Source organism: Pimephales promelas, chromosome 12 (genome assembly GCF_988280905.1).
Source record: "Pimephales promelas chromosome 12, fPimPro1.hap1.1, whole genome shotgun sequence".
NCBI lineage: Eukaryota > Metazoa > Chordata > Actinopteri > Cypriniformes > Leuciscidae > Pimephales > Pimephales promelas.
Window position 1 is genome coordinate 11,272,104 of NC_142780.1, and position 12,356 is coordinate 11,284,459.

Consider the following 12,356-nt stretch of genomic DNA (forward strand, 5'->3'; position numbering starts at 1 on the left):
CACACATATATATATATATATATACACCAGGGTAAATTGTATTTCAGTTTGTAGAGCATATAGCAAAAACACTTTTCTGAAAATGGATAGTCCTGAATTCTGACCATGATTCTTCCTCTTGGCTAAAATTGTCATCCACACACATTCCAGAGCTGCGGCTGAAGCTGTAGACTTGTGTGTGTGTCTGTGGCCAGACGAGAGCTACTCCTCCCTGCAGAAGCAGCTTTGAGTGGACTTCTGTTTATACTGAGTCTGTACACATCGGTCACAACCATTCATCATTTGTTTTGAATGACAATATTAAAAGAAAAGTAACATTTTATGATTTGTAGCCATCACATCCAGGAAGTGATGCAAGGTAGACAGCACTCAGTGATTCTTGTGGTCTCTTGCAGAATGTGTATGTGAACATCAGTCGGATCATGTCCGTGGGGAACAGGCTGCTGGAGTCGGGTCACTATGCGACCCAGCAGATTCAGCAGATCTCAGGTCAGCTGGAGCAGGAATGGAAAGCGTTCGCCGCCGCGCTGGACGAAAGGAGCGCACTGCTGGAGATGTCCGCCAACTTCCACCAGAAAACTGACCAGGTGAGGACTAAATGTGCCGACACAATCCTATAGCTGGTGTCTGTTGAGCGCACGTGTACTGTGGCTGCCGTCACATCAGGTGGATGATGTACACTGGTGGTGGTTGAGGAGAGATTTGCCTGACATGATTGTAAAGCGCTTTGGGTTTACAGGAATACATAGGAAATGTACTATATAAATCCTTTCTTCCTTCCTTCACTCAGTCACTCACTCAATCAATCCATCACTCACTTTAACTTTACTTGTTTACTGTCCAGATATATTGTCTGGAGTGGAAAGGGTTAACTAGAGGATGTTTGTGTGCGGGCTTCCAGATTTTAGAGAATGATGGGTTGGTAATACAAAAATAATGATTCCGAACACGTTTTACAAAACCTTACACCACCCCTTTCCCTCTCCTTGGGGGAAGGAGGAGAAGTGTGTTGACAAATGTTTAGAAAGCACAACAAACCACAATTTGTCTTTTCAGGAAGTCTGCATATATATATATATATATATATATATATATATATATATATATATATATATATGTGTGTGTGTGTGTGTGGTTGTGTATTGTTTTATGTTTGTTTGTTTTTTTTCTCAAGTATTAAAGGACAACTCCGGCGCAAAATGAACCTTTGGTCTAATTACACATTGTTACCTAGTCAACCGTTATCTGAGATTTGTTTTCATGATTGCCGAATGTAAATAGTTTTATCTCTAAAAACAGTTTAGCCCATAATGCTAGTATATAGGGCATAGAGTAATGACAAATAAAAATCGCTTGTTATTACCACTAACAAAGGTTCAAAATAGCCCCACACTAACACGATAGCATAATAAGGGTCCCTACATTCAAACCGAAGCATTGAGAACTTTGTCAGTGTCACACAGTGTCACACAGTCAACTTCGCGAATACAGGAAGAAGCCATCTTTGAAAAATAGTCTCTACCAGTCGATCTACGAATGCCGATCCATGTGCGCTGGTGAGATATGAATAAGGTGATAAGGTGAGCGTGAACAGTAGGCTACGAAGACAAGACAAGAAAACGGTTCGTGTTTGTTTCTTCCGAAAACAACGGACCATATGAGATTCTGCACAGTTCAACGCACTTGGATCGGAGTTCGTAGATCGACTGGTAGAGACTATTTTTCAAAGATGGCTTCTTACTGTATTCGCGAAGTTGACTGTATGTATAAAATATCTTCTTATTAAACTGTATGGACACTGACAAAGTTCTCAATGCTTCGGTTTTAATGTAGGGACCCTTATTATGCTGTCGTGTTAGTGTGGGGCTATTTTGAGTCTTGTTAGTGGTAATAACAAGTGATTTTTATTTGTCATTACTCTATGCCCTATTTACTAGCATTATACTAGCATTATAGGCTAAACTGTTTTTAGAGATAAAACTATTTACATTCGGCAATCATGAAAACAAATCTCAGATAACGGTTCACTAGGTAGCAATATGTAATTAGACCAAAGTTTCATTTTGCGCCGGAGTTGTCCTTTAAATCTGTATTGGTGTATTTATAACTTGGATGTACATCTCGTGTTTTATGATTGAATCATTGGTGATTGTCCTGAGAATTATCACTTAAATACTACAGATATGTCTGTGTGCTATATAAAGGATACATTGAAATCCATTCCTTTCATCTTTCTATCCTGTATCTTCTCTTTGAGCTTTTATTATCTGCTGTCAGCATCCATTTTAGACTGACACGCCTGACAACTTTTAATTTGCCCCCAATGAGACATGACAAAAATAGACTATATTTGTACAGACAAATTGTAATGATTTTTTTGTTTGTTTTTACCTCATTAGGACTATCAGTATAGTAATCATTCCTGTCTGTGGGAACAGATCACAGATGTTCTGTATATTTGGCCATTTTCATATAACCAAAAAACGCAATATTCTTATCTATTTTCTAGTATATGAGCAACATGGACTCATGGTGTAAGGCTTGTGGAGAGGGAGATCTTCCTTCTGAGCTGCAGGACCTGGAAGACACCATCCACCACCACCAGGGTCTCTACGAACACATCACCACTGCCTATTCTGAGGTATGAATCTCGGATCGCCATTACAGGAAATACTATGCTCTGCTATACACAAATGTTGTAAATGTTGTGCTGGACTTGTATGGACTCCTACCAACAGATACAGTGACATGCTGCTGCATGAATGGCATATCTAGGCAGGTGGAGCTGGGGGAGGTGGAGGGTCTAAGATGAACTCTGATAGTGTGATGCAAAAACAGTTTATCGTGAACACTGAACCAGACTGTTTAAATGTTGAGCAAGCAATCTCTGCTGAATCATTTTGCTTGTGCTTTGAATTAAATGATGTGATTGCTAACAGATTGCATGAGAAGGCTTGCGGCATCTATTGTTTTATGACTAGATATTCAACTGAAGGTAGGATTTTCTTGTTTAAAAGATCTTTAGGCGTTGATGTGTGTTACCTGTACATCCTCAGGTAAGTCAGGATGGCAAAGCCCTACTAGATAAGCTCCAGCGCCCTCTGACCCCAGGCAGTGCAGATTCGCTGACGGCCTCGGCTAACTACTCTAAAGCGGTGCACCACGTCCTGGATATCATTCATGAGGTTCTGCACCACCAGAGGCAGTTGGAGAACATCTGGCAACACCGCAAACTCCGTCTTCACCAACGGCTACAGCTCTGCGTCTTCCAACAGGATGTCCAGCAGGTCAGACATTTCTTCGTAACCAACTATACTTTATACACATACTGTTGGTACGGATTCGGTCGGATTTATTTAATCATTCTTATTTGGGAAGTGAGAGATGTGCAGATTGTGTGAGGTGTTAGAGCGTTTCGCTAGACATCTGTGTGGATTTTTTTTTATTTCACTCTCTCACCCACGTCCCACAAGTTTCTTCCCCCACATGCCTGTTCCTGCTGAATTTTACTTCTTACTTGCAGTTATTTTATTTTGCCGTCTCTTGCTCTATTTTGGTCAGATTTCCACAGTCGCACATCATTTTACCCATTGAACCAAAACTAATGAGGTGAATTCAGGTTGATTGGGAAAGTCATCTTTTCCCCAGTCATCTCAATGGCAAAAAGTCTCCCAATCAACCTGAGTTCAGTCTATCTCTCTCTCTCTCTCTCTCTCTCTCTCTCTCTCTCTCTCTCTCTCTCTCTCTCAGTAGCGGTTCTAGGCACGGGCGAACCGGGCAGTCGCCCGGGGCGGCATTTCTTTATGTCACATGGGGGGCGGCACGAGCAGTTAAAAAAATCCTCTGTGCCTCGAAGGTTTTCTATTTTTTATCATTTCGATTCAATTATTGGCAATGGCGCCCCTAATTGCTGAGAAGGTGCCGTGCACAGAAGCGATGTCAAGGGGGTCTCTTGATTAGTTCGCGAATCGCGTCTTTTGCGCGCTCGAGGTCGTTATTTCAAATAGACGATTAGGCGCACGGCGCGCGCTCATTATGCGCTCGCGGGAGGTGCGCTCATAAACTTTTCAGTATGGGGAGTGCTCGTGCACCCAAACACTTAGGTGTTTTTTCTCTTCTCCATAAAAAAATCTTTTAGCAGAGCTTCAGCGAGCGTTTTTCTGTGGTGGAAATACATTAGCTACTAAAACTTGTTTTTCATTGAGGAGAGCCCAGTGCATAGCAACGACAGCCATGGGCAAATCGGTCCGAATTTTACTATTAATAATAAAAGATAAGCTACTGTGCATTATAAATGTCAGGAATGTATCTTTATTGACTCATTCTTTAGAGATGATTGAATGCTGAAATATGAGGTATATATGTTTATAAAATCTCTTTTTGTGTTAACCTTTTTTTAAGTTTAGTAGGTAAGATAAAAGACACTCCTTTAAAACAAATCTTTAATGTTATTAACTTGGTGAATTGATTGTGTATTAGGCTTTTTGTGTATGTGATCATGTTGGTCACTATATTCATGTAATGAAAATAATTTACATAATGATCAACTTTTTGTTTTTACAGTAGCCTATATGCAAAGTACAATTTTCTATTTTCTAACATTCTAACATTCTAACACAGTCAACTTCGCGAATACAGGAAGAAGCCATCTTTGAAAAATAGTCTTTACCAGTCGATCTACGAACGCCGATCCAAGTGCAACGGTGAGATGTGAATAAGGTGATAAGGTGAGCGCGAACAGTAGGCTACGTGTACATATTGAAGACAAGAAAACGGTTCGTGTTTGTGTTTCTTCCGAAAACAACGGACCATATGAGATTCTGCACAGTTCAGCGCACTTGGATCGGCGTTCGTAGATCGACTGGTAGAGACTATTTCTCAAAGATGGCTTCTTCCTGTATTCGCGAAGTTGACTGTATGTATAAAATATCTTCTTATTAAACTGTATGGACGCTGACAAAGTTCTCAATGCTTCGGTTTGAATGTAGGGACCCTTATTATGCTGTCGTGTTAGTGTGGGGCTATTTTGAGCCTTGTTAGTGGTAATAACAAGCGGTTTTTATTTGTCATTACTCTATGCCCTATTTACTAGCGTTATATTAGCGTTATAGGCTAAACTGTTTTTAGAGATAAAACTATTTACATTCGGCAATCATGAAAACAAATCTCAGATAACGGTTGACTAGGTAGCAATGTGTAATTAGACCAAAGGTTCATTTTGCGCATTATAATGTAATGTCATAAAACAAACTGATTATCGAGTTTGTGTATGAATATAATATACAGGTATATGACAATATGGCATTAAAATGAATCCTACTCATGAGGTGCATCTGGTTGAATCTCTTCTTCTCTATTTCTGATTATCTTTTTTTGAAAAATGGCAGCATCTGAAAGCCTGTGAGGCATCGTTATGTTGAATATAAAGTGAGTTCTTGTCTGTTTAAAATAGGATTTCACTGCTCAGTTGAGGATAGAATATACATTTGAAAAGGAGATTTTAGGCACCACTGCATTAAATTGTAAAAGGGATAGTTCCAACAAAAATGAAAACCGCCATTATTTATTCACCTTGTTGCGGACCTTTTTACTGTAAAATAAATAAAAATAGATTTTTTTTTAAAGAATCTCCTCATACAAAAAGGATAAAAACCACCATAATAGTAGTTCACCATATAGCTTGTGCACTCTATTCCAATTGTATAGACTACTTTTATTGTGCTTTCTGTAATTTTTTTTTACAGTGAACTAAGGATCTATACAAAGATTTTTAATTTATGTTTTGGAGAAAATCCATATGGGATTTGAACAGCATATGGGTTTGGAAAAACATAAGGATTTGCAAGATTTTTTTTTTTTTTGGATGAAATATTTCCATTTTTCTTTTTCAAGTAAGACATTTTAAATAATAGATAATTCTGAAAAAAATCTGTCATATCTTTTACAACAACATCCTATTGTGTTTCTCACTTTGCAACAACAACACTGACTCCTTTTTTTCGGCAGTGACTTTCGGCATGTTTCCTATAACAACGTCTGATGTTCACATTTTGCGATTTGCGCAAAAAATGCGATTTCATAGTATTTTAAAACACATGTAGCTCGAAACGGATTTGTAAAAATCGCATTTCATGTGAATTTTTGCCGTTCACACTTTCGTAAATCTGATCTGATTTCGATCAGATGTGCACAAAGATCGGATTTGGACTGACGGTCTGAACATAGCCTTTGTCTTTTTTTTTCTCTCTCAGACGCATTCCGTATCAGTTGTCATGGTAACCGTGTACAGCAGGCACATTATGTTGAGGGTTTGCCCCATAAAATGATGCAGGCATAGGGGACCTCTAAACCTTCCAGACATCTGAGAAAAAAAGAGAAAAAAGCCACGTGAGCAGGAGACTCAACATCTGCACGACAAATGATTTCTTTTAATCACATGCGCGCACACATGTGCTGACAGATGCCACCACACACACACACACACACACACACGCAGCTCTGAATGTGGCACAGTGAGCCAGATCAAAGGTGGCATAATGAAATATGCATGAGCAGAGGGACTGTGTTTTGCAGTGTGCTGTGGCGTCTTTTGAGACGGGTAGAAAGCTTTCATACTCAGACTGCTCCATCTTGCAGATTTCAAATGTTTAATAAAACATTTTAATACTAACCAAAATGCATAAGTAATATGGTTTATTAGTAAATAATTGTAAATACATTCAGATGCTATATGCAAATCTGTGATAAACATCAGAAAATACCCAATACCCAATTAGTCCGATTTCTATGAAAGACACCATTATTGAACTCGGACAACAGCATCAGAGTCTTGCTTGCCTAATCTGCAGGATGACCTCACTGCGTGTATAGTGCTGATGTTTCTGGAGGTGTTGAGCTGTCGCAGTGACTCCTGCTGCCCCCTGCTGGTTCTAAACTACAAATGCAGTTCAACTTTTTACAATTTTATTCTTTTGATAGATGAGTTTAGCCAAAGCAACAAACAGTGTATTTTTTTTTTTTTAAATATTTGTTTATTGGTTTTTTCAGCGACATATCAAAATAAAGTGATAACAATTCGAGAATCAAAACAGTGTCAAGTACAACTTACAAGAAAGGAAAAACAAAGACACACACACAAAAAAAAAAACAAAAAAAAAAAAACACAAAATGATCACCCACTGCTAAATAAAAGCTTAATATACTCGCTTACAGAGAGAGAAAAAAAAGAATAAATGAAAAAAAAAAACATCCCAGCATGCTACTAAATCACATTGAGAAAAAAAAAAATAATAATAATATATAAATAAAATAATAATAATTAAAAAAAAATTACATAAAACCTCACAATTAAAAGACAGTCAGGGTGGCTACTCTGGAATAGCCGAAAAAGTCAATCCCTCAACATGTGTAAAAAAAGGACCCCAAGTTTTATTACAAAAAGTGTATTTAAAATAGATTTTTATGTTATATCATATCGTGTGTTCCCTTGAAGGGAGTCAAACCTATGATTTTATGTACCACTAGCATAATATACAAGTCATAGGGACCCGTACAAAACCCCTACAGTAAAATAGTGGATGTCTCTTAAAAAATAATCCAAACAGAAACAAGTTTTTTTTTTTTTTTTTTTTTTTTTTTTTTTACCCCATTGGCAGATAACTTAGCTTGTTTTAAGCAAAAATTCTCTTAATTTTGATTTATTTCCCCAGAAAACAAAACATAATATATTATGGCATTTTACTCATCTAGTAAATGCATCTTGATTTTTATTAATTGTGGGGTATTTGAACTGGAAACTAGAAGAATCTTTTCGTTATACAGAAATTGCTCTTTGTGGGATCTTTGTGCAATGAATTTTAAAAATCCACATCCTATAATCATGAACGATCTCAAAAGGTGGTCAAAATTGTCAAACGGTGTGGAAGCCTTGGATAGATATGGCATGTTATTTAAAAATATATATATATATATATATTAAAATTTAAATACTCAATTTTTGTCTCACCCTGATTCATTTTGGTAAGCCTATTATAAGTGTTTATATTTTAGACCTGCATGAATGGTTTTCTTTAGAAAGTGTATTTACACTCACCTAAAGGATTATTAGGAACACCATACTAATATTGTGTTTGACCCCCATTCGCCTTCAGAACTGCCTTAATTCTACATGGCATTGATTCAACAAGGTACTGAAAGCATTCTTTAGAAATGTTGGCCCTTATTGATAGGATAGCATCTCGCAGTTGATGTAGGATGCACATCCGGAGCATGAAGCTCCCGTTCCACCACATCCCAAAGATGCTCTATTGGGTTGAGATCTGGTGACTGTGGGGGCCATTTTAGTACAGTGAACTCATTGTCATGTTCAAGAAACCAATTTGAAATGATCCGAGCTTTGTGACATGGTGCATTATCCTCCTGGAAGTAGCCATCAGAGGATGGGTACAATGGTGGCCATAAAGGGATGGGCATGGACAGAAACAATGCTCAGGTAGGCCATGGCATTTAAACGATTTAAACCAATTGGCACTAAGGGGCCTAAAGTGTGCCAAGAAAACATCCCCCACACCATTACACCACCACCACCAGCCTGCACAGTGGTAACAAGCCATGATGGATCCATGTTCTCATTCTGTTTACGCCAAATTCTGACTCTACCATCTGAATGTCTCAACAGAAATCGAGACTCATCAGACCAGGCAACATTTTTCCAGTCTTCAACTGTCCAATTTTGGTGAGCTCTTGCAAATTGAGAGCTCACCAAGAGCTTTGGTGGATGATACTGGATGTTTTTCCCTTTTCACACCATTCTTTGTAAACACTAGAAATGGTTATGCCTGAGAAAATCCAAGTAACTGAGGAGATTGTGAAATACTCAGACCGGCCTGTCTGGCACCAACAACCACGCCACGCTCAAACTAGCTTAAATCATCTTTCTTTCCCATTCTGACATTCAGTTTGGAGTTCAGGAGATTGTCTTGACCAGGACCACACCCCTAAATACATTGAAGCAACTGTCATGTGATTGGTTGATTAGATAATTGCATTAATGAGAAATTGAACAGGTGTTCCTAATAATACTTTAGTTGAGTGTATATACATGTCGTGAGAACTGAGAACACAGATATGGTGTTTTTATTGCTCAACAGGTGAATAAGGTATTTTATTGAACAGATAAATTGCCATATGTAACACTGTAACAAGTTTATTGTAAAGCATTATTTATTGTGAGGGGTTGTATTAATTCGCAGTCACGCATAGCCAAAGCACAACCAAAACAATGTGTTTTTTTTTTGTTTGTTTTGGGTTTTTTTTAACCACTAGATTAGTAGTTACATATTATAGTGTATTTTATTAGGTCCTAAATGTATACAATACAGTTTACTTACATTTCAAAGTAGTAACAAATAAATGTTGTTTTGTGTATTTTCCCATTGGTTTTGACACAATCCTCAGCTGAAATATGTGTAGCATGACTCATTTCAGATGACTTTTTATGAGGCAGGTGGTGGTTCTTTTGACCCTCTCAGCAACACATGGTTATGTTCTTCTTCTCGTAGGTTCTAGACTGGATTGAAAACCATGGCGAGGCGTTCTTGAGTAAGCACACAGGAGTTGGGAAGTCTCTGCACAGGGCTCGAGCATTACAGAAACGTCATGAGGACTTTGAAGAAGTGGCTCAGGTAAGGAGGAACAGATGTAAGAGCATCACTTTTGGCTGCTGTCCATCTGGATATCTACTGTTCTCCTCCCAGATTCGAAACTATTTAGGCCACCTCAGAAATTAGTCAAATGCATATTAACATCCAAACTGCTGCGCGTTTCTCAGAACACCTACACGAATGCAGATAAACTCCTGGAGGCGGCAGAGCAGCTGGCTCAGACAGGCGAGTGTGACCCTGAGGAGATCTACCAGGCCGCGCACCAGCTGGAGGACCGGATCCAGGATTTCGTAAGGCGCGTTGAACAGCGTAAAGTCCTGCTCGACATGTCTGTGGCCTTCCACACTCACAGCAAAGAGGTAAGTCTTGGAAGTGAGTAAGAGTTGGTGTTGGTGGGTGTGGATATGTGTGGGTTGCGCATGTATTCTAGACAGAAATATGTTCCAGAAAATGATTTAACATTCACAGACTTGGACAGTTTCTTGGACTTTGTAGAAAGTTTTAATAATTTGGTGCGCAGAACTCATGTGTTTGAATTTGTACCACAATATTATTTTAATAATTAATCATTAAAGGGATTAGTTCACTTCAGAATTAAAATTTCCTGATAATTTACTCTCCCCCCACGTCTTCCAAGATATTCATGTCTTTTTTTCTTCAGTCGAAAAGGTTTTTGAGGAAAACATTCCAGGAGGTTTCTCCATAGAGTGGTTTTCAACGGTTAACAATGGGTTGAAGGTCCAAATTGCAGTTTCAATGCAGCTTGAAAGGGCTCTACATGATCCCATTTTTTCAATAAATAAACATTTATAATGTATTATTTAACCACAAATGCTTGTCTTACACTAGCTGTGATGCGCTATACATTACGTACATTTATTAATTAATCTTATTTGATTTTTTTTTTTTGTAATGTCTTCACTTTCAAAGTTGAAAGTATAATTTCAACATAATTGTTTTTCTTAATAGTATGTAACAGGTATATGCAAAGTATTTAAAAATGTACTTGGAAAAAGTTTTAAAAGAGTTTAAAAAAATATCTGATTCAATTCATCAGCTCATTACTAAGAGGCTCAAAGGCTTGAATTCGGCATGACCAATGCGGGAGACATCCAAAATGTGAAGCACTGGTTGTGGTTTTTCCACATGCTTCAGAGACATTGAGTCACGGTGCTCATGTGAGTAATGTAGGTTTGAATATTCCTGAATATTATGTAACAGGTATGTACACCATCTTTGAAAAATACAGGACAGGTTTAGAACAATTCATGAAAAGTTGAAGCCACGGCATAGTGGTTGTCACATGTGAATAAAATGTCATTATTATTATTATAATTAATTCATTTGCAATATATATATATATATATATATATATATATATATATATACACACACTGTATAGTAGTATCCCACTTGGAAATATTAAAAATGAGCTTCGTTTTTTTTTTTTTTTTTTTTTTTTTTTTTGGATCTCCAATATGTATAATTTATCTATTTATAAATTCAGAACTCTTTTATCCCGGTCTATCTATATTCCACAAAAAGTGAATGATAATGAGTGGACAGGGTATACATTCATGACATATTTCATACGATCAAACAATGCTCTCTTTAATGCCTCCATATGGCGTAATGTTAGCCATCTGCTATCAGTAGCAGGCTGGGTTATGCAGACATCTTTCTGAGAGTGTGTTTTATAACGGGATGAGTAATGATAAAGGGTTGAAGGCTGGAGTTTTGGAAAAAACGAAAGGTGGAGATGGAAAAGACAATGGGGAGGTGTGGAAGGACTAAGCATGGCCTGCTGGGGCAAGAGATACACTCTTTGACATGCCAACACAGGCAGATGGCTAATCCTGTGAGCTCACACGAGACGAAGGCCTTTCACAGGAAATAACAACACCAGCCGTTCGGTGGCAGCCTAAGTGCGACTGGCTGTTTGTATTGTCATGTTTGTGCATTTGGATATTTCATTTTAGAAGAGACCCATGGATCTACACAGATCGTAGCATTGTGAAGTTGCTAATCTGATTGGCTGGTAATGATGTCATTCTTCTACAGCTGTGGACATGGTTGGAGGAACTTCAGAAGGAGTTGCTGGATGATGTTTATGCTGAGTCAGTCGAGGCGGTGCAGGAGCTGATCAAACGTTTTGGTCAGCAACAGCAAACCACCCTGCAGGTCACCGTCAATGTTATTAAAGAAGGAGAGGATCTCATCCAGCAGCTCAGGTACTGACCAATGAGAAAACATCAGTTAAGTGGGAAAAAAAGTGACGTTCACTTGTTGTCATGAGAATTCTGACAAACATAAACACGTATGCACATCATGTAATGGCCACGGCATCCCATTGACGTCTGTTGTATTCATTAAAATAAGTAAACTCTGACCTCACAGATTTTTTTTTTTATTTGGTCACTTTATGAAACTAGTGGAAAACCAGTGCAGGTTTTTCAGGTTTTATTAATAGAGCAAATTTAACAGGCAACAAAACCATGCACATCACGAACACTAACAACAAATCTGTAATTACACAACTTGTTTTATTTGAAGAAACTTTGGTTAAATACCAGAAAATATGTTCCTCTAAAACATCCAGTATTCATTTCTATATCTCTGTAGATATAGAAATGAATATAGACTGTTGAATTTAGCAAAACGAATCAATGTTGTTTCAACATCATACTTTGCACA

General features: G+C 37.9%; 1 protein-coding gene across 7 annotated transcripts in view; it reads left to right on the forward strand.

Annotated features, from left to right (window-relative positions):
- The window catches only part of triob (trio Rho guanine nucleotide exchange factor b), a 219,864-nt gene that overhangs the window by 88,106 nt on the left and 119,402 nt on the right, over window positions 1-12,356 (forward strand). For all 7 annotated transcript variants that reach the window (XR_016145683.1, XM_089117483.1, XM_089117481.1 and 4 more), the window contains 6 exons: window positions 396-587; window positions 2,510-2,641; window positions 3,057-3,287; window positions 9,561-9,683; window positions 9,830-10,021; window positions 11,724-11,893. Coding sequence is in view for 6 of the 7 variants with exons in the window: in XM_089117483.1 (XP_088973609.1) it covers window positions 396-587; window positions 2,510-2,641; window positions 3,057-3,287; window positions 9,561-9,683; window positions 9,830-10,021; window positions 11,724-11,893 (1,040 nt within the window). In the remaining variant the exon portion in view is untranslated. The remainder of the gene's footprint in view (window positions 1-395; window positions 588-2,509; window positions 2,642-3,056; window positions 3,288-9,560; window positions 9,684-9,829; window positions 10,022-11,723; window positions 11,894-12,356) is intronic.